The sequence below is a fragment of the Doryrhamphus excisus genome, linkage group LG20 (genome assembly GCF_037039965.1).
Source record: "Doryrhamphus excisus strain RoL-2023G ecotype Guam linkage group LG20, RoL_Dexc_Guam_v1.1, whole genome shotgun sequence".
In the NCBI taxonomy this organism is placed as follows: Eukaryota; Metazoa; Chordata; class Actinopteri; order Syngnathiformes; family Syngnathidae; genus Doryrhamphus; species Doryrhamphus excisus.
The window spans coordinates 2,340,920-2,362,727 of NC_136376.1; the positions used below are offsets into that span (position 1 = coordinate 2,340,920).

The following is a 21,808-nucleotide window of genomic DNA, read 5'->3' on the forward strand; positions in this document are numbered from 1 at the left end:
GACACCCGACAACTCAATGCTCAATGATTGATGAAAGGGGGTGTGTCCCGATACTTTTGTCCACATGGTGGTACCTCCAACATATCAAATAAGTTAGCGAGGTACCGTTGTGTTTTTGGGTCAACCGTCCCTTTAAGACGACACCCCTCAAGCACCCACAATGGAGATGTGTCCCTAATATTTTGGCCTCACGCGTCCAGTCCCTGATGAGTCCCCCCTTGCTGCATCTCCGCAGGTTCCCTCCCGGCGTGCTGGGCGTCACCCCCGGTGGGATCCCCAGCCCCATGGAGGGCTTGCTGCCCAGGGGAGCGCCCATAGTCCACCCTCTGCCCCCGGGTAACCACGCCTCCCCCAACCAGCCCTCCAAGCACGGCGACCCCACCAGAGAGCACATGAGCGAGCCTTGAGGACTGAGCAGCTCAGAAGCCCACCAGCATGGACGCCTGCCCCAACCCCCCCAAACCCGCCGCCCCCCCCTCCTTGCTGGGCAACATGTCGCCCTCTTGGGGACAATGGAGGACATCCGCAGACGGGGACTGTCAAATCCCTCCTTCTGACCTGTCTCCGTGGACTGCCAGGAAGTTCTGCGAGGAGCCACTAGACCCCCCAACACCCCCCCCCCCGCCGGGCCCCCCTTCTTCTTTTCATCGACAAACATGTCAAAGTGTCGTTTTTTTGTCTTCTTCTTTCTCAATGTTGTGTTTGTTTTCTGCTAATGTTCTAATGTTACGTGTTTTAGCTGCTGTGTCTCCCTCTAGCGGAAGGATGCGTCAATGCATTCAATTCAATTGAAATGACCTGAATTGTTGGACGATACGTTACATGTTCAAACCCGTTTTTAAAAACTCAAATATTCATTTTTATTTTTATTTTTTTGGATCCTGCGTTGTTTTTTGTTGTTGTCAGAATGTGTTAATGTTCCGGGTTTTGAGTGCAGTTTGATTGATTGTTAAATGTTCTCATCATCTCCTAGTTTCTTGAAATCCTAGCACTTTTTTTTTTTTTTTTTTTAGCTTTTTGTGTTGTTTCTCGTACAGCAAAGTGACCATACCGTAAATACAGCACTCAAGTGCAGCTGAAAAAAACCAACAACAAATAAAACAAGATGCTGTCCTGATTGATCATTGAAATACTTTGTGGATTTCTTTTTGTTGTTAAACACTGAACATGATTCACTTTATAAAGGCATTATGTTTCTGTCCAGTGGACAATGATAATTATATATATTTATATATATACATATTGATAATGATAATATGATATAATCATTATATTAATTAGCCCAATATTACTATCATTATTCTTCTTCTGATTATTACTACTACTAGTGATAGTAGTAGTAGGCTAGTATTAGCCTGCTTTTGCCGTTATATGAAATTTGTCAAAAAAAACAACAATTATTTAGGGGGTCTGAATCCGCCTAAAATAGACCTAATGAGAAAATTTCTCTTTCCAACGTGAAAATGTCACGTCCCTGAAAGAAAACAGGAAAATCATGAACGGTTTAGCCATTGAAAAATGTTTTATTGTTGTTGTCTTTGTTTTTTGTGTACGTGTACGTATAGTGTAGTAATGTGATGCCTTCGTCCCAAACGAAAAAAAAAAAAAAAAACAATTGCATAAATACAAAGCAACAAACGGGTAACATGAAAAACTTTAAATGAAGGGACGCTATGCTACGAGATGGCAAAACAAACCAAATATTCACAGCAAAACAACAGCAACAAAAAAAAACAAACAACATAGACGTGTTTCAAATGTTCCATCTGCTTTGGTTTTTATGTGTTGAATGAAAATATGTTTTTTCCACACAAAAAAAAAAACGGGTGACTGTAGGAGAACATGAAAATGTGCCTCAAACACCCCCACACCCCCTCTTGACAAAAACGGAAAGAAAAGCACCAGGTTGTAGGCTTGAGGTACTAAAAAAAAAAAAAAAAAAAAAAATAATACGAGTAAACTTTTCACCGACGGTTGCTTCTTTCCTCGCAGCGTTTCTTTGTGGAGATTCACTCAACTGTCAAGAAAAAAAAAAAGCAGCAGAAAAATATACAGAAAGGAGCTCCAATACAAACAATAAATATGTTGAATAAATTTAAGAGAAAAAAAGAAACAAGCAACTTCTCAATATTTCTGGTCTGCGACCAGAAAAAAAAAAATCCGAACGCAATCTAGTGAGTTCACTTCTGAATTAAAGGGAAAGTCTCCCTTTTTTCCAAGAGCTTCATATTAGAGCTTATTCAAGCAATAAAATAGAAACATCATTCATGTGCAGTGCTTTAAAGTCATTTAGTAGAAGAAAACAACCGTTTCCAAACAATAATGGCTTCGTCCAAAAGGGAAAAAAAAAAATTTGGAAATGTGCTTTTTTTTTTTTTTTTTTGTCAGTGCGTTTACTGAACACATCAATGCTGGTATATTTCATGATATACTTTTTAAACATGCATTTGTACATCTACTCTGAAAAGATGATCTCATTTTATACATGTGAAAAACTCATCGAAAAGGTTGAATTTTCATTTTGTAAACCTTTAATAACTGCACATTTTTTTTTTGCAAGGTGTCACGTGAGCGTGTCCTCTCCCGGAAGGCAGTCACTAGTTTGTCCGTGTCGGGGGGGAAATAAAAAGAGAGGGGGGAAGAAAAAAAAAAAAAAAAAAAAAGGAGGGACGTCACTCATCGTCGTCGTCGTCCTCTTCCTCGCCGTCAGACAGCGAGGCGCAAGGTCTGATCTGGCGGTAGCCGTCCAGCCACTTCTCCACCATCTGCGTGACCAGCGGGTGGTTGCGGCGGCGGGAGCTTTTCTGGAGCGCCACCAGGACGCCGCCGTCCGTCACGCAGCAGTCCAGCCACTCCCTCAGCAGCTTCTCCTGTTGCTCCTCGTTGCCCATCTGGAGGAAAGACAACAAAATGGCCATCAGAGGGCGCCGCTGGCAGACTATGCCTCTTCTATACTTACTACACTTAGCACTTTCAGTACATGCCCTAAGCAAATGCACTTACACACTTATTAGAGCTCATGCTGGAGGTGATGCACTTACATACTTACACTGTGAGTACATACTGGAAGCGAATGTGCACTTATACACACTTCCACACTGACACTTATTTTAAGTGCACACTGGAAGTGAATGCACTTACTCACATACTTCTATACTTGGGACTTTTGAGTACAATAATGTAAGTGAATACATTTACACACATCTGTACTTATACACTTATTTTGACTACATACTGTAAGTAAATGTGCACTTGTACACTTATGTATTTCCCTACTGGCACTTATTTTAAGTGCATACTGGAAGCGAATGCACTTACTCACACACTTCTATACTTGGACTTTTGAGTATTATAATGTAAGTGGTTACACTTACACACTTCTGTACTTACACACTTATACACACTTAAGTGTTTCAGTACATACCGGAAGTGAATGCTGACACTTAGTATTTTGAGTACATACTGTACTGTACACTTACTATACTTACAGACTTCCATACTTGAGTACTATACTGTAAGTGAGTCCACTTACACACTTACGTTTTGAGTACATACTGTAAGTGAGTGCACGTACTTACACACTTCTATACTTCGACTTTTGAGTACTATACTGTAAGTGAGTACACTTACTCACATACTTCTATACTTGGACTTTTGAGTACTTTGTACTTACACACTTATCATTTTGATTACATACTGTAAGTGAATGTGCACTTGTACACTTACACACTTAGGCTTGAGTACTATACTGTGAGTACACTTATACACACTTGAGTTTTTCAGTACATACCGGAAGTGAATGCTGACACTTAGCATTTTGAGTACATACTGTACTGTACACTTACTATACTTACAGACTTCCATACTTGAGTACTATACTGTAAGTGAGTCCACTTACACACTTAAGTTTTGAGTACATACTGTAAGTGAGTGCACGTCCTTACACACTTCTATACTTCGACTTTTGAGTACTATACTGTAAGTGAGTACACTTACATACTTCTATACTTCGACTTTTGAGTACTTTGTACTTACACACTTATCATTTTGATTACATACTGTAAGTGAATGTGCACTTGTACACTTACACACTTAGGCTTGAGTACTATACTGTGAGTACACTTATACACACTTGAGTTTTTCAGTACATACCGGAAGTGAATGCTGACACTTAGCATTTTGAGTACATACTGTACTGTACACTTACAGACTTTGAGTACATCTTGTAAGTGAACGCACTTACACACTTGAGTTTTGAGTACATACTGTAAGTGAGTGCACGTACTTACACACTTCTATACTTCGACTTTGGAGTACTATACTGTAATTGAGTACACCTACATACCTGCAGATGTACCTATTTTGAGTACATACTGTAAGTGCATGCACTTAAACGCTTACACACTTGCATACTTTGCATTTTGAGTACATACTGTTAGTGCATGGACTTGCACCCTTACACACTTGCATTCTTTGCATTTGAAGTACATACTGTAAGTATACTGTGGGTGAATGCGCTCACTTACACACTTGCATTCTTTGCATTTGAAGTACATACTGTAAGTATACTGTGGGTGAATGCGCTCACTTACACACTTCTATACTTAAGACTTGTACACTTAGTTTTCCAGTACGTGCAGGAAGTGTATGCACTTACTGTACTGCAGTACTAAGTGTAAGTGTAAGTCGCAGTGTTAGTAAGTCAAAGTGCACAAAGCGAGACGTCGTCCCTACCTCCTGCGCCGACAGGAAGTGGATGTGGAGCAGCTTCCTCTCGCTGTCGACGAGCGGCAGGAAGGTGACGGTGACGTCGTCGTCCGTGTTGAGGTTGGCGCCCGCGCCGCGATTGTCGAAGCCGTCGTTCTCCATGGCCACCAGCGCCGAGAAGTGCCCGCGCGTGTAGCCCAGGGCGATGGGACTCTTCCAGCAGAAGCTCTGCTCCCACAGGAGGGGCAGGTACACCCCTGGAGGTACGAGGAAAAGGGGCCCCGTCCATTTTGGGGTTGGTTCAACACAATAAAAGGAGGGGGGGGGGCGCTCACCTTGAAAGCGGGTGTACCCGAGTGTTTCCCCACGGAAACTTTTGTAATACTTGACTCCGTAGACGATGATGGGCCTACGAAGGATGTGTGCAAGGACAAAGATGTGCGTCTGCTCCAGGCTGGATCCTGGCTGTGGAGGACACGGAATGACTTCAAAAAGAGGAAGCGCTTGGAAAGGTTTTTTACGTTTACGTCACTGTTCATGATGAGAGACGCTTTTTTTTTTTTTTAACATTAGCGTACCTGACTTGCCAGCGAGAGGATGAACGCCCAGTCTTCCTGCCACTGCTCCTCCCGGAGGGAAAAGTGCAGACCGAAACTTTGGGAATACCAGGATTCCCACTCCTTCCAGCGGGTGTAGAACCTGCACACACACACAATGATATGAGAGTCCGCTTTGGTTTCAGCTGTTCTTGTAGAGGAAGTGCCCTTGAGGGCGCCACCAAGGGTGCCTTCACGCCAGCTACAGCGGCGCCAACGTTGACTCATTCACGTATTTACATCTTTTTATGATCCCTAACGTCCAATCACAACAAAGTATTCATTTTTTTTTTTTTTTGCTTGACAGGCACAATGGTGATGATGCAACTCTGCACTAATAACATTTAACAGTAACATTCCAGGGCTGCACCGCGGCCGTGTGGTTAGCGCGCAGACGCGGGTTCGATTCCACTCTCGGCCATCTCTGTGTGGAGTTAGCATGTTCTCCCCCGTGCATGCGTGTTTTTTTTTTTTTTTTTTTTTTTTTTTACAGGTACTCGGGTTTCCTCCCACATTCCAAAAACATGCTAGGTTAATTAGCATGACTCCAAATTGTCCATAGGTATGAATGTGAGTGTGAATGGTTGTTTGTCTATATGTTCCCTGTGATTGGCCGGCCACCAGTCCAGGGTGTACCCCGCCTCTCGCCCCGAAGACAGCTGGGATAGGCTCCGGCACCCTCCGCGACCCCCGTAAGCGGCAGAAAATGAATGAATGAATCTTCATACTACATGTTCTTCTTGTAATATTTGGACTTTGTTCCCATAGTATTTCTTTAATATTTAACATTACTAAAGCTACTGTAATTTGGTTTATCATTATATTACAACTTTATGGCAACTTCTTTAATATTTCAACTTAGGTTAATCGGTGACTCCAAATTGTCCATAGGTATGAATGTGAGTGTGAATGGTTGTTTGTCTATATGTGCCCTGTGATTGGCTACTTATTTTGATGTAAAACAACCAAATTTTGAGTTGTTTACGTTGGTATAGTTTAGATATTTCAGCCATTTTATCCCTTTTCTAGTCAGAAACTGTTATTTTCCTGAAACGTACCTACATTGGAGCTACTGGAAACTGGGAAAAAAAAAATTACCGGAGTCTAATCTCGTGTCTCGACGTTCGCCGCCATCAACACTCACCAGTGAGAGCAGTCGTGCAGGCTGTCGTGCAGCGTCTTGCGCAGGACCGAGTCCTTGTCGTAGATGCCCCACGTGGCCTGCAGCACCGAGTCCAGCAGGCAGTCCCCGGCCGTGCGGTTCCACAGGGCGTAGAGCCGGCTGTCCAGCCTGGTCCCCAGCTCCAAGGACCAGTTGATGATGGGAGATTCTTCTTCAAGTTCTACAAAAAACAGGAAGGAGAGGAAAGGTGAGGCGGTTTGATGCTGTGGCGTGTTTGTGTGTGTGGCACCGAGGCAGGTGATGGCATTTGAGAGGTGTTAATGACCACCAGACCAAAATACAACTCGTATATATATATATATATATATATATATATATATATATATATATATATATATATATATATATATATATATATATATATATATATATATATATATATATATATATATATATGAATAGTTATATATAGTATATATAAATAGTGGTAGATTAAAGGGGGAAAGCAGAAAGCTGAGTGTAAAAGGTCAGGACGTATATCGATTGATTTTCATCAAAACAGAGAATCCCGGGGCCTCCAAGTGATGTTGTTGCCATGGCGATCTGTACCATAGGACCATATTCCCCCGACGCACAAGCAAGCTCTGGCTGCAGTCAGCAGAACAGGAAGTGGATTCTCTTTCGGAACTATTTCTCTCTCGAACTTATTATATAATAATAATATATTATATTATTATATTTGTCTCTATTTGCTGAATGTGTATCCTTTCATCGTGGGGGGTGGATACTTTGAGGAAAAGGTCTAGGTACCAAACTATTCACACAGGCGATATTCTAAATCAGTGGTTCTCACCTGGTGGGTTAGGACCCAAAAGGTGGGACGCGGAGCAATTCTGCTTGGATCACAGACAGTAAGTAAAAAAAATTCCTTGAAAATATGAAATATAAGGCCGATGTCTGACTTATTTTGAAGTCCATTAAAGCAATATTTTAATTATCTTCCCCTTTGCTATATGTTTACTGCACAGTTACAAGTCAAATATGTCATTTTGTGGTCTTTTATCATGATGATCACGTTTCCTCCTTTCCTAGATATAATGTCATAATACATTTTTTCTAAAATGCACTTTGGATGTATTTATGTACTCATGATTTGAAAGATTTAAAAGTGTAATTTAAATAAAATTTGAAATTTTATTTTACATTTATTTAATTTGAAATTTATTTTTACATTTATTTAATTTTAATTGTGATTTAATTTTAATTTTAATTTTAATTTTAATTTTAATTTTAATTTTAATTTTAATTTTAATTTTAATTTTAATTTTAATTTTAATTTTAATTTTAAAAAAATCCCTTCTGCCTGGTTTGACTTAAAAGTATAACATATAAAAATAAAGTAAATAGATGAAATATATATTTTTATGTACAATAGATATGGTTTAGATAAAACCATATCATCACCAATATAATATAAAATATATTGTATATAAAACCAACTTGAACAAAAGTGTAAAAAAAAAAGACAAATAAAATTGTTAAAATAATAAAAAAATATGAAATTAACTTAAGCATAAAAAAATAATAAAAAATAAAGTTTGACTCGTTAGCACGCAGGCCACACGGGGGGGGGGGGGGGGGGGGCTGTAACGGGGGCGGAACATGTGACCTTGTAGGAAGACAGCAAGAACATTGTGTTCATCTGCTTGTGTCTGGCGTGTATTTATTTAATAGCTGACCTTTCTGAGTGCGTCATAGCGACAACAAGCTAACAAGACTGCTAACAAGGCTGTTTGGTGCATCAGCTCTCCATGACATGGCTACTAAGCACCGAAGGTGGTCCGGGGAGTGGAGAGCATGGGGGGGTAAATTTGTCCTGCAAAGTGCCGACAGTCTGCGAGCGGTTTACGTGGTCACATGATCAGATTTAAAACTAATCCATTAATCTAAAATGTGGGGGGGGGCAGTGCTGTTTTCTGTCCAAATTGTGTTTCTGCCAAAATTGAGGTCTGATGTGATCTTTAGATCATCTAAAGAAGCCAAAGTCTGCAGGACGCATGTCAAATAAGGTGCTGCATTAAAGCAATGTCTTCTATGTGTGTTCGTGTTTTAAGTGTTGAAGGTAAAACCGCTCCCAAGCCCAATTTGGCTGAAGGGGGGAGACCGTCGGGAGGACTGAGGAGTTTTGGCAAGAAGGGAAGTCATAAACCGCTGCAAATACTTGGCATGCTTTGCATTGAAGGATGAGTGTGTGTGTGTGTGTGTGTGTGTGTGTGTGTGTGTCAGGGTGGGCAGCCCACCATCATCTTGGAACCGGTTTCCCTCCCTCAGAGTAATAATCCAAATACAGTATCATCCAAAAACTTTCATAACTTCATTCTAAAATCGTGCTGTTTCACGGTTGTCAAAAATACGCATATTTAAGCAAATATATTAATATTATAAATTAATCTTGATATAAATTATTAAAAATAATTATAAATATTAATATAAATTAATATTACAAATATTATCTTTTTGTCTAAATTAAGCATTTTCAACTATATAAATGGCTAAATTAATTCAAATACAATTATAGATGCATTCAAACATGCTGGGATGATGTGTAGTGTTCTATACTGGCCACTAGATGTCAGTAATGATGTCATGTTCTGTGACACAAACAAGCACAGGCTTTAATTGGAGGTTCAAATGCAACTGCAACTGCAACTTTGGTCAATTCCATGACCAAGAGGATAGGTAAGAATTGTGCGTGTGTGTGTGTGTGTGTGTGTGTGTGTGTGTGTGTGTGTGTGTGTGTGTGTGTGTCAGGGTGGGCAGACCACCATCATCTTGGAACCGGTTTCCCTCCCTCAGAGTAATAATCCAAATACAGTATCATGCAAAAACTTTCAGAACTTCATTCTAAAATCGTGCTGTTTCACGGTTGTCAAAAATACGCATATTTAAGCAAATATATTAATATTATAAATTAATCTTGATATAAATTATTAAAAATAATTATAAATATTAATATAAATTAATATTACAAATATTATCTTTTTGTCTAAATTAAGCATTTTCAACTATATAAATGGCAAAATTAATTCAAATACAATTATAGATGCATTCAAACATGCTGGGATGATGTGTAGTGTTCTATACTGGCCACTAGATGTCAGTAATGATGTCATGTTTTGTGACACAAACAAGCACAGGCTTTAATTGGAGGTTCAAATGCAACTGCAACTGCAACTTTGGTCAATTCCATGCCCAAGAGGATGTGGTGACACTAAATATTCACTCCTTGGACATGTTCACTAGTTTTACCGGCTATTAAGACGATAATGGCTGCGTGTTGATTGTACACATTACTCTATATTACATATTCTATATATATATAGACATTGAATTTCCATAGTATCAGTGGCAGATTACTATCACTGTCCTGCTCAACTGAAAATACTGAGCAGATCATCCCTCCATCGTGCCATGAGCCATTTCAAGACAACAAAGAGAGAGCGACTGACTGATCGACCAACCGTCTATCAAAAAAGAAACATGTCACTCAATGCTACAATACACTTAATGTAAATGTTTTACCTTTTTGCACATCTCGGTCCAGAACCTCATCAAAGAGTTTTTCCTGAACCGCTGGTGGCAGGTCCTCAATGTCTGAAAGCCCAAAAAAAAAAAAAAAGATCTTATTGACAGATATTTTTCTTGATGCTATTTGAAGAGTTGCACAATTTTTTCACACTAGCAACGCCAACTAGCGATGCTTATGCTCATGCTCATTCCAAGTCAAGCCATCATGTTTTTGTTCTCTCCACAATAACCGCTGGCTTTCTGTGAATGCTCCGGGCTCTTGTCAACACAGTAGCTAATTCTTCCTCTAAAAAGAAATGAATGCATTGACTGTGTGCGACCGAACAGAGCGGCTCTCTGCCGTGGCCTGAAGCCAAGGTCGTTATTGTCCTGCAACACGCTGCACAACCCATCCTTGGCTCGGGCTAGCAGACTAAACCAGACGCTGCGAGTTGGGACAATTTGAAAAGGAGACATGACAAAACCCCAAAGTATAGCGTTCTTCTTTCGTTGTTCTGGTACATTCTACAAGAACAATGCTCCAGACAGTCAGCTGGAAATGTAAGACGGCTTCTTAACAGGCCAGAAGTGATGAAGAGAGGCAGAAAATGCACAACGTCCTTGTCTTGACCTCACATTCGAATAGCATGTTGTTGTTTTAGCTAGCTTCTTGCTGCACTGACCTGCAGGCAGTGTGAAGGTCACCAGGTCGGTGAGGAAGTAGCAGGTGAAGTCTCCTTTGCGCTGATGGAGGGAGGCGGCCACTTCGCGGCGGATCTGCTCCGTCAACTCGGGACACACCATAGCCGGGATGCACTTGGCGGCCTGTTGGGACACCTGCAGGGGAAATGAGGGGGGGTGTCATTTTTTTATATTTTTGTAAAAAAAAAAAACTAAAAATAAACTTAACTAAAATAAACTAAACTAAACTAAACTTAACTAAAATAAACTAAACTAAACTTAACGAAACTTAATTGAACTAAACTAAACTAAACTAAAATAGACTAAAATAAACTTAACTAAAATAAAATAAACTAAAATAAAATAAACTTAACTAAACTAAACTAAAATAGACTAAAATAAACCAAAATAGACTAAAATAAACTAAACTTAACTACACTTAACTAAAATAAACTTAACTTAACTAAACTAAAATAGACTAAAATAAACTTAACTAAAATAAAATAAACTTAACTAAACTAAACTAAAATAAACTTAACTAAACTAAAATAAACTTAACTACACTAAAATAAACTAAAATAAACTAAACTAAACTAAACTAAAATAGACTAAACTAAACTAAACTACACTTAACTAAAATAAACTTAACTAAACTAAACTAGACTAAAATAAACTTAACTTAACTAAACTAAACTAAAATAAAATAGACTAAATAAACTTAACTAAACTAAACTAAACTAGACTAAACTAAACTAGACTAAACTAAACTAAAATAGACTAAAATAAACTAAACTAAACTAAACTACACTTAACTACACTTAACTAAAATAAACTTAACTTAACTAAACTAAACTAAAATAGACTAAAATAAACTTAACTAAACTAAAATAAACTTAACTAAACTAAAATAAACTTAACTAAACTAAACTAAACTAAACTAAACTAAACTAAACTAAACTAAACTAAACTAAACTAAACTAAACTAAACTAAACTAAACTAAACTAAATTAAACTAAACTGAACTAAAATAAAATGAACTAAAATAAGCATGCTTTGCTAAACCAGTGTTGAATAATTTTTCCTAGTTTTCAACAGCAACCTTTTCCCCCCCCTGACAAAAAAACAAGATGACTAAAACAAATTATTCATATTCATATTCATTCATATTTGGTCTCATAGATCATCCATTCATTCATTAGTTATGCTGCTTGTCCTCATTAAGGTTGTGGGGGTATGCTGGAGCCTATCCCAGGTGACTTTGGGTGGACTGGTCGCCAGCCAGTAAGGAATACTGTAGATCTACTGTACACACAGTACAGTAGATAATGTTAAGTTGTCCTAATTTATTATTGCATTATCATTGTTGAAGTTTTTCCACAGCTTTTGTAGTGGATATCATTAGCTGGGAATATCTTACTAATAAAGCAGCCGCTGAAGTGTGGCGACCCTGCTTGGCTGTTAATTAAAAGTTTGAAATGGACAATTATGATCATTAGAATGATGAAATAAAAGGCTGCGACATAATTTCCCAGCCTTCTTGGGAGTCTAAATGACAGCATGCAATAAATGTTCAGGAATATTCAGAGGCATGCTCCGACGCCTCACTGACTCGGAGACGGAAAAGTGGGCCATGGGAGGCGAGGTGTGCGCCTACAGATAATCTCGGATAACGGTGCCGTCAGGAAGCAAAGCTTCTGTGCGCCTCAGGCTCAAACCCACCACACACACACACACACACACACACACAAGCATAGCGTTGGCCTTCTTGACTCACCTCGGTGAGCAGCACCGCCAGCATGTCCTGTCTCTGGAAGCGGATGGCGAGGTGAACCAGCGTGAAGCCCACGTCGAACGCAGACGGGCGATTCAACAGGTGCACCTCGTCGGACGTCAGCTGCCTGGCGATGTCGCCTCCTGATGTTTTGTAGATCTCCACAGCTGCCAGGTCACCCTCCACCACACCTTGGTTGACAGACGACAGGAAACAATTGTCTTTTGGGGCCTAGCTTAAATGTCGCTGACAAATTAGTGAATGTTTCTCCTGCATGTTTCTCCAACCATGTCTGAGGACCGTGTTCAACCAAACTAAAACTAAAACAGAGATTGCAATGTGGCTGTGGCAGCTCCAACATCTGGACCACTTCCATTACTTTAAAGACCAGGGGAATAACGCCCAGCTTTATGTTGCCTCTATAATTTATAGAGCATCCACGCTCGCAGTGAGAGTGACTTCGATGACTGCACTTCAGTATAAAAACGCATGTGCCCGCTTTACATTGCTGTGCTTTTGCATTATTAGTTGAATAAAAGAGAAAGTGACTGGCTCAGATATACGGTATACTCACTGGCCACTTCATTAGGTACACAAATCTGCAGTCATGTGATAAAAAACGAGGACACAGCATGGGGTTTGTAAGCTAATTACTCCTGAAACGCTTCACACAAAAAGGGTGAAAGTGAAACATGCACCCCTACTGATTTTTTTGACATATATATACGTATATTTCGACAAAGTGAATCAGACTGACTTGAAATTTCTCCCACAGCTCAATGCACTACAAAACACCCACTGCAACTTCAGTGTTTTAGTCGAATCACCACCACAGGGGAATAACAAACATGTGTGTAAAACGTAAACAATAAAAAAAAAACATTGCCGCCACCAAACACAATGTCTTTGCAGGGGTACAGGCGGGATTTAAGGGTCATGAATGCATTGGCTGGCGAGGCATAACGGAAAAAAATCTGTCTAATGATCGAGGACATCTGTATTCCGTTATCTCCCAAGCATTTTGAACACAACTTGTAAGGGCAGGGGTCTCAAACTCGCGGCCCGTGGGCCAAATGCTGCCCAAAGTTTAATGTTTAGTGCGGCCCACAAGAGTTTGATATGGATGCCGTATGGTTTCATGTACCCAGAAATAACAGCCTTAAAGCTGCGCTTTATTGTACACAATTGACACGATTTTTGCCCCGCCCATACACGAGAGCTAGCGAGCTCGCTTGTTTTGCATTTTCTGTCATTCTGTTTTGTTTTTTTTTAAACCTGATGCGGCCCAGCCTCACCCAGATTCTAGTTCCAGTGGCCCCCGCCTTGATATAAAAGTTTAATGTTAGTGCGGCCCGCGCAAGTTTGATATGGATGCTGTATGGTATCATGTACCCAGAAAAAATTATTACGTTTGATTCATGTTCATGTTAAAGGTTACATAACTGTTAATAGTTATCCTCCCTATCCGTGTGGAAGTGGTAAGATTTTGGCTATTTAAGTTGAAAGGAAATAACTTGAAGGCTACCGTTTAGGTCGCTAGCTCTCTAGTTTGCGAGTTAGCATGTGTCTCGCGACCCTGCAGTTGCGCAATATGTTGTAAATAAAAAGTGTATAAATGTGACTATAGTCGTGTTTTGTCATGTCTACAGAGCTCTAATAATGCTTTGTTCATTTTAATCTGAAAAAAATAATTTGTCTACCCACCAACTATATGTGGTTTCTTAAGTTTTTATTATTTGCAGTTTTATTATTATTATATTTATTTATTACTGATTGATTTTCTTTATTCTTGATTTATTTATTTTTCATCTTATTTTGTGCAGAAAAATAAAAATTAAGATATTTGAGAACAGTGGAATGTTTTATCAGAGCTTTTATTGTAGAAAATCAGAACCAAAGCACTGAAAAAGTTTGTATATTTTTCTGTTTTTAATAAATGCGTTGTTTTTTTGTTTTTTTTGGAAAACCTGATGCGGCCCAGCCTCGCCCAGACCCTAGTTCCAGTGGCCCCAGCCTGGCCCAGACCCTAACTCCAGTGGCTCCCCGGTAAATTGAGTTTGAGACCCCTGCTTTAGGTGATGCCACAAATGTAATTTACGTTCCCGTGAATGAATGATAATGATAGACAGCATCTACCGTGATACACATGTAGCATCCTATGTGCATGTTTGACAGAGCTTTTTTTACTCATGTCAAAAGGACCACACACACACACACACACACACATAACACGACAACGCCTGGCTGCACAAAAGCATTTGTGTGTGTGTGGGGAGAGAAGTAAAGTGGGTGGAGGACTCGCCGTGTCATGTGGAGCTGGCTAGTGCTGCAAGCGATGGATGGAGAGAGAGAGAGAAAGAGAGATAGAATCTACACAAAAGCATTGCAGTGAGATAGGAGAGGATCACAACCACTTCACATAAAAAAAAAAACACCGCCATGGTGTGGGCGCGCCTGTGGCCCCCGCTGCCAGCCTTCAGACAACACATCTGTGACTGACTTTGCTTGACATAATGTTACACTACATCCCGAATGGACATGACCGGGGTTCCGACATATTTGACATTTCGCAATTCCAGACTATTATCTGAGCTGCAACAATTAATGCTGAATTTTTATTTTTTGGTGTAAAAATGTAACTATACTGATATCAGACTCGGCTGCACGGCGGTCGAGTGGTTAGCACGCAGACCTCACAGCCTATCAATTCCACCCTCGGCCATCTCTGTGTGGAGTTTGCATGTTCTCCCCGTGCATGTGCGGGTTTTCTCCGGGTACTCCGGTTTCTTCCCACATTCCAAAAACATGCTAGGTTAATTAGCAACTCCTAATTGTCCATAGGTATGAATGTGAATGGTTGTTTGTCTATATGTGCCCTGTGATTGGCTGGCCACCAGTCCAGGGTGTACCCCGCCTCTCGCCCGAAGACAGCTGGGATAGGCTCCAGCACCCCCGCGACACTCATGATGAAAAAGCAATAGAAAATGAATGAATGAATAATTCCATGAATATTTTTTTTCTTTTGTCATGACCAAATGAGCCAACAGGGAGGATAAAGAGCCGTGGGTTGCCTACCCCTGGTCTACGGTCTAACAAACTACTCAATTAATCAAAACGACAATGAAACTAATGGTTAGTTGCAGCCCTAGTATCACGTACAGTAAATAAATAATAGACTGAGTGGTTTGTTTGAATGATTGTGAATATGTATGCCATTATATCACCGCATACTTTTCAGGAGATTAAAGCTAGGGAATGTAGCTCAGAGAAAGGCTTGGAGGAGGATATGTTGTTGAGGATATGATGTTTTCCAGGATGCGTCACCCACTGTGTTCTCTCACACAAACATCTTTGCCGCCCTGGCAAGCGACTTGCAAGAGAAAAACATCCTTACAATTTATAGTTATTCATTATTTTAGCTGAAAAAAAAAACGAAAAAACAGTCTTGGAATAATTAATATTTTCCCCGTACTTGAATTTCCAATTGCAACTGCATTACCCAATTATAATAAAAATTACTATAAATGCAATACACAGCAGCAGAACCTTAAAATTATCTAAAAAAAAACTCAAATCAGAACATCATTTACAACACTGTAGAACAGGGGTCTCAAACACGCGGCCCGCGGGCCAAATGTGGCCCGCAGGACACTAGTTTGAGGCCCCCCGCCTTGATATGAAAGTTTAATGTTTAGTGCGGCCCGCGCAAGTTTGATATGGATGCTGTATGGTATCATGTACCCAGAAAAAATTATTACATTTGATTCATGTTCATGTTAAAAGTTAAACAACTGTTAATAGTTATCCTCCCTATCCGTGTGGAAGTGGTAAGTTTTGGGCTATTTAAGTTGAAAGGAAATAACTTGAAGGCTACCGTTTAAGGTCGCTAGCTCTCTAAGTTTGCGAGTTAGCATGTGTCTCAAGACCCTGCAGTTGCGCAATATGTTGTAAATAAAAAGAGAGTATAAATGTTGTGTTTTGTCATGTCTACAGGGCTCTAATAATGCTTTGTTCATTTTAATCTGGAAAAAAATAATTTGTTTACCCACCAACTATATGTGGTTTCTTAAGTTTTTATTATTTGTCGTTTTATTATTATTATTATTATTATTATTATTATTATTATATTTATTTATTACTGATTGATTGATTTTCTTTATTCTTGATTTGTTTATTTATTTTTCATCTTATTTTGTGCAGAAAAATAAAAATCAAGATATTTGAGAAGAGTGGAATGTTTTATCAGAGCTTTTATTGTAGAGAATTGGAAGTTTTTTAATTTTTTTTGTTTTTAATAAATGCATTTTTTTTTTTTTTTTTGGAAAACCTGATGCGGCCCAGCCTTGCCCAGACCCTAGCTCCAGTGACCCCCAGGTAAATTGAGTTTGAGACCCCTGCTGTAGAAGGTTCGGTAGAGCATAAGAATCTTTTTTTTAAAAAACATGGGTTTAATAATTAGATGGGACACAGTAAACCGTATGTCTTAACAAAATAACATAATCATAAACTTAAGCGACGACTTGTCTCCTGTCACTTATGAGTGATGGAATGTCGACGTCAGGTGGTCAATAACGTAGCTTGAAAGTCATCGCTGTTGCTCAAGACGTATATATTTTTGACAACGGCTCTACTTGTCACTCTATTTTTAAAGGCGGCAGGTCCTGCTGGAAGCCGAGTTATCCGGCACGACAAGGGAGCTAGGATGCATGTGTCACGGTAACCTCCCTAGCAACAGAGGACAAACTAATGTGACAGATTGTCCGCAACACAATTGGGCTATGACCTCCTTTTCGACTTGAAATCCCCTTGGCCTGAAAGCATCCATCACTTGTATGTGAGACGGTGTAGATCCAGGCTGATGATGTGAAATACTGGATTGTGGTTGACAAAAAAAAAAAATGTCTTGGCGGGCGGGGGAAACAATATCTATATTTTCTAAAAGGAAGTTTATCCTCCCACTCCACGCTCACAAGTCTACAGTGTGGGTGGCCGGACACTGGCTGCTTGTACTATCGAGCATTACACTCGCCGATAGCAGAGAAGTTCAAGGTAAACGGTAGAGTAGTGCGTCTGCATCGCAAACACGAATTATCTGCACTGAGCTACAGTACATAAACCAGATTGTAAAAACTACTGTATCTGCAATAAACATGGACGATTGTGCCTTTTATAAGACTTTAGGCCCAAATAAGGCAGCATAAGGTTGTATTGCAGTGAACATAAAGAGAAAGATGATGATAACCGTAGAACTCAAAATGAAATTTACTGCCACATAGCAGTAGCATAGCCACACTCTGGCTACTCTGTACAACACGGCAGGAAGTTGAGTGCAACTCACCAACACAAGCGTTGACGAACAGCCAATCCATTCTCCTCATCCTGTTCTTAATCTGCTTGAGTTTTTTGTAATCCACCTCCAACTCCTCTTTAATCCCAATTCCGGCCCCCGACGCCACCTCGATCCTTTGAAAGTCCATGGTCACCTCCGACTCGCGTTTGGAGGACGGAGGAGACCTCCTTTGGCTGCTGCTGCAACCCCCGACTAGACCTACCGCCGGGGATCCGACTCCTTGGCCGCCCACCGGGGACCCGACACCCCGTCTGTTGCCCATGTCCGCTTCGATAAATTTTGAAGATGGCTGCTGGCGCTCGGGCTCGGACGCCAGTTCAATGGGTTCAGCTAGCAGGCTATTGTTTGGCCACGGGTGGTCGCACACCACACACTTGGGGGCCTTTGACCAGTTCTCGTAAGTGCAGGCAGTGCAGGTCCAGTGTTGTGCGTGTGTGTTGAGCCTATTACGGTCATTGTATTCCTCACAGGGGTCCGTGGTGGTGGATGAGGGTGTAGGACGGCATCCAGAACCTGAGGTTTGGGGTGCCTCTGTGGGGCTGCGTGGCTGCTGATGTCCTTGATGGCTAGTGTGTTGCTGTTGTTGTTGTTGTTGAGCCTGTTGTCTTTGACACAGGCACTGAGTGCAACGGATGGCACGGGGCCAGTTCAGGTACGTGCACATGTGACAAGACCACTTGCTACTGATCTCGGGAGTGTCCGCAACGCGAACGCGTGGTCTCGCACTGGAATCCGGGCAAATAAGCAAAGACGAGCTCCCCTGGGACGGGCTGTTGCTTAGCCCCGGCGGGTCCCACTGCTGCAAGCTGGCATCCAGAGCCGGAGTGCTCTTGAAGGGCTCCTCGGTGATGATGGCACCCCCGCTAGGCCTCTGAGCGCGGCACATGGTGCACTTGATGGCTGACGGCCAGTTCTCGTATGTGCAGTATTCACAGGCCCACTTGACAACCAGCTCGGTCATCGTCGCACCGACGCCGATGAGGCTCGCTGCCGTCGTTCAGAGGGGGTTCTCAGCTCGGCGGGATCCACTCTCCAGGAGAGCACGCGGCAGACGGTGCACTAGAACAAAAGACACAACGTTTTTTTATGTAAGTGCTTTAAAAATAACCCCTTTGAACTTGACTACCAAATGCGGCTGCAGCAGGCAACTGCTACATTTAGCATTATTGGTAGTTGGAATATTAATCATTCCACGGTTACTATCAACGCCTTAGGGGTTGGAAGACTGTATCCAACCCCTTTCCCTCCAACACATGAACTATACATTGCATGTATGCTTCGGCGGAGTCACTTGCATACAATTCTGGTATTCTGGTAATTCGGGTGCGGCATTTTTCTGTGAGTCAACTCAGTAAAAAAAACAATAACACCTGACTATTTAGCTTGGTAGCCTCCTCAGTCGCAAGAGAACAACGACACCTGAAGATTGACATAGTGTCACTGGAGATGCAACTTCATTTGTATATTACTGTGATTGCAAATGTTGATTCAAAAACACAGAAGCCGCTCCAGAAAGTCGTATAAACACAGGAAATTCATTCATTCATTCATTTTCTACCACTTTTCCTCACAAGGGTCGCGGGGGTGCTGGAGCCTATCCCAGCTGTCTTTGGGCGAGAGTCTGGGTACACCCTGGACTGGTCGCCAGCCAGCCAATCACAGGGCACATATAGACAAACAACCATTCACACTCACATTCATACCTATGGACAATTTGGGAGTCGCCAATTAACCTAGCATGTTTTTGGAATGTGGGAGGAAAACTGGAGTACCCGGAGAAAACCCACGCATGCACAGGGAGAACATGCAAACTCCACACAGAGATAGCCGAGAGTGGAATTGAACTCAGGTCTCCAAGCTGTGGGCCCTGTGTGCTAACCACTCAATCACCACGCAGCCCCATTTTCATTTATTGTGTGACAAGAACAAGAGATCTTTTTTACATTTACTATTTTAGGTATAAAGGCAACTATAGGGGTGCTATTTCATGTCAAGAGGGCTCTAATAATTCATTCATTCATTCATTTTTTTACCGCTTATCTTGTACTGGAGCCTATCCCGGCTATCTTCAGGCGAGAGGCGGGGTACACCCTGGACTGGTGGCCAGCCAATCACAGGGCACATATAGACAAACAACCATTCACACTCACATTCATACCTATGGACAATTTGGGAGTCACTAATTAACCTAGCATGTTTTTGGAATGTGGGAGGAAAACCGGAGTACCCGGAGAAAACCCACGCATGCACAGGGAGAACATGCAAACTCCACACAGAGATAGCCGAGAGTGGAATTGAACTCAGGTCTCCAAGCTGTGGGCCCTGTGTGCTAACCACTCAATCACCGCGCAGCCCCATTTTCATTTATTGTGTGACAAGAACAAGAGATCTTTTTTACATTTACTATTTTAGGTATAAAGGCAACTATAGGGGTGCTATTTCATGTCTAGAGGGCTCTAATAATTCATTCATTCATTTTTTACTGCTTATCTTGTACTGGAGCCTATCCCGGCTATCTTCAGGCGAGAGGCGGGGTACACCCTGGACTGGTGGCCAGCCAGCCAATCAGAGGGCACATATAGACAAACAACCATTCACACTCACATTCATACTAGCATGTTTGTGGGAGGAAACCGGGTTACCCTGAGAAAACCCACGCATGCACGGGGAGAACATGCAAACTCCACACAGAGATAGCCGAGAGTGGAATTGAACTCGGGCCTCCAAGCTGTGAGGTCTGCACGCTAAAATGTCACACATTTTATTTGTACTTGCCTTATAATAAAACTTTGAATCTGTTTACATTTACATGACAAATTAAAAACGGGCTAACGCCCAGTTGCACAATAAAAACTGACTTACTGTAACACACTCCCACAGTTGCTCCTAATGTGGAAGCAATTGAGCAAATTGGAACACTGTAATGCCTGAAGAGTCCCAGTCCGGACTAGTATTAAAACCTGACACTGGTAATAAACACATACAGTAAAGTCAATTTATAGACAACAGGCCGAAGTGGCCCACAGGACCCAGGGTGGTAACAAGAGACAAGGGTGCATGAAAGCAGACACCCAGCAGGAAGGCGCATGACTGCCTAAGACACTTATACTGATGCACTGAAATTCAATTCACCACAAAGCCTATTAAAGCCGCATAAAAGGGGAATAATCCAAACCGCATGCTGCACGACAGTCTTTTTTTTTTAAAGTCAATACACTAGCTTGGCCTACAACTGAATGTTTACACATCAGGCCACCAACTTGAAAACATTCACAAGGCGAGAAATTCATCACATTAGCGCGACACGACAACCCACCGTGTGCGCCTTGTTTTGTTTTTTTTTTGGGGTGGGGGAGGAGTGGGGGCAACATCCCAATACCACAACAACCTCGCCCACTTTACTTTTTGTGAAAGGTGCGACGTTCTTGTTTTACAGGTTTACAAGTGACGCGTTAATCATTTCGTGTTCGCGATCAGGTACACAACGAGCTTCGCGTCAGTGAACGCATCAACAAGCTAGCAAACTTTGCCCACAAACGCAAACATCGCGAGGTTGGGTCATTTGCGTTACAAATACAAACGAGATTTGACAGATTGCCAGACGAGTAATTACAGAAGCTAGACAGTCGCTGGATTATGTTTGGCGATTCGCTTGTTAAACGTTAACAGTTTGAGTACAAATAACAAAAGCCCTTACCTTGTGACACAGCCACGTTCGCCGTGGAGCTCCCACTCCGGGCTTCCCTCACTTAGCCGACACTAGCCGCATATTGACTTCGGTGGATGGCGGGGGATCCATGCAAGCCACAGGGCGAGAGCCTCCACCCCCCACAAGCCCCCCTGTTTTGCTCTTGACTCTTTTAAATCATTTTTATCCCTTTCTCGATCTCCCAGCTCCGAGCTAAAAGGGGTTTTACAGCGGCACAGCGAGGCAGGGCTAAAAACACTCTGCGGGGAGAGAAGTATAGAGCTCTGGGCCGTGTTACATTTAGAGGCTGGACCAGGATTTACTA

At 41.4% G+C, this 21,808-nt stretch overlaps 2 protein-coding genes across 9 annotated transcripts in view; one reads left to right on the forward strand and one right to left on the reverse strand.

The window, feature by feature from the left end:
- ctbp2a (C-terminal binding protein 2a) overlaps positions 1-2,901 on the forward strand; it is a 40,929-nt gene extending 38,028 nt beyond the window's left edge. For 6 of the 8 annotated variants that reach the window (XM_058058349.2, XM_058058348.2, XM_058058351.2 and 3 more), the window contains one exon: positions 236-2,901. In XM_058058349.2, coding sequence (XP_057914332.2) covers positions 236-407 — 172 coding nt within the window. In that variant the 3' untranslated portion in view covers positions 408-2,901. The remainder of the gene's footprint in view (positions 1-235) is intronic. The other 2 variants (XM_058058352.2, XM_058058347.2) reach the window with 1 other exon arrangement.
- Positions 1,925-21,786, reverse strand: LOC131108146 (ubiquitin thioesterase Zranb1-like). Its single transcript, XM_058058964.2, has 10 exons — positions 21,493-21,786; positions 17,784-18,854; positions 12,449-12,636; positions 10,677-10,830; positions 10,009-10,080; positions 6,448-6,646; positions 5,286-5,406; positions 5,043-5,172; positions 4,735-4,964; positions 1,925-2,891 (listed from the first exon to the last, which is right to left on the reverse strand). The coding sequence occupies exons 2-10, from the start codon at positions 18,754-18,756 to the stop codon at positions 2,673-2,675; spliced, it is 2,286 nt and encodes a 761-aa protein (XP_057914947.2). The 5' UTR covers positions 18,757-18,854; positions 21,493-21,786; the 3' UTR covers positions 1,925-2,672.
- Between the last annotated feature and the right edge of the window lie 22 nt (positions 21,787-21,808).

What these genes read in the sequence shown, in the direction of transcription:
- LOC131108146 (XM_058058964.2), bottom strand. Translation starts at nt 18,756, where the DNA reads ATGACCGAGCTGGTTGTCAAGTGGGCCTGTGAATACTGCACATACGAG. An exon ending in GACCTTCACACTGCCTGCAG is followed by an intron (nt 10,081 to 10,676) that starts GTCAGTGCAGCA and finishes TTGGGCTTTCAG; the next exon opens with ACATTGAGGACCTGCCACCA. An exon ending in TCCTCTCGCTGGCAAGTCAG is followed by an intron (nt 5,173 to 5,285) that starts GTACGCTAATGT and finishes TGTCCTCCACAG; the next exon opens with CCAGGATCCAGCCTGGAGCA.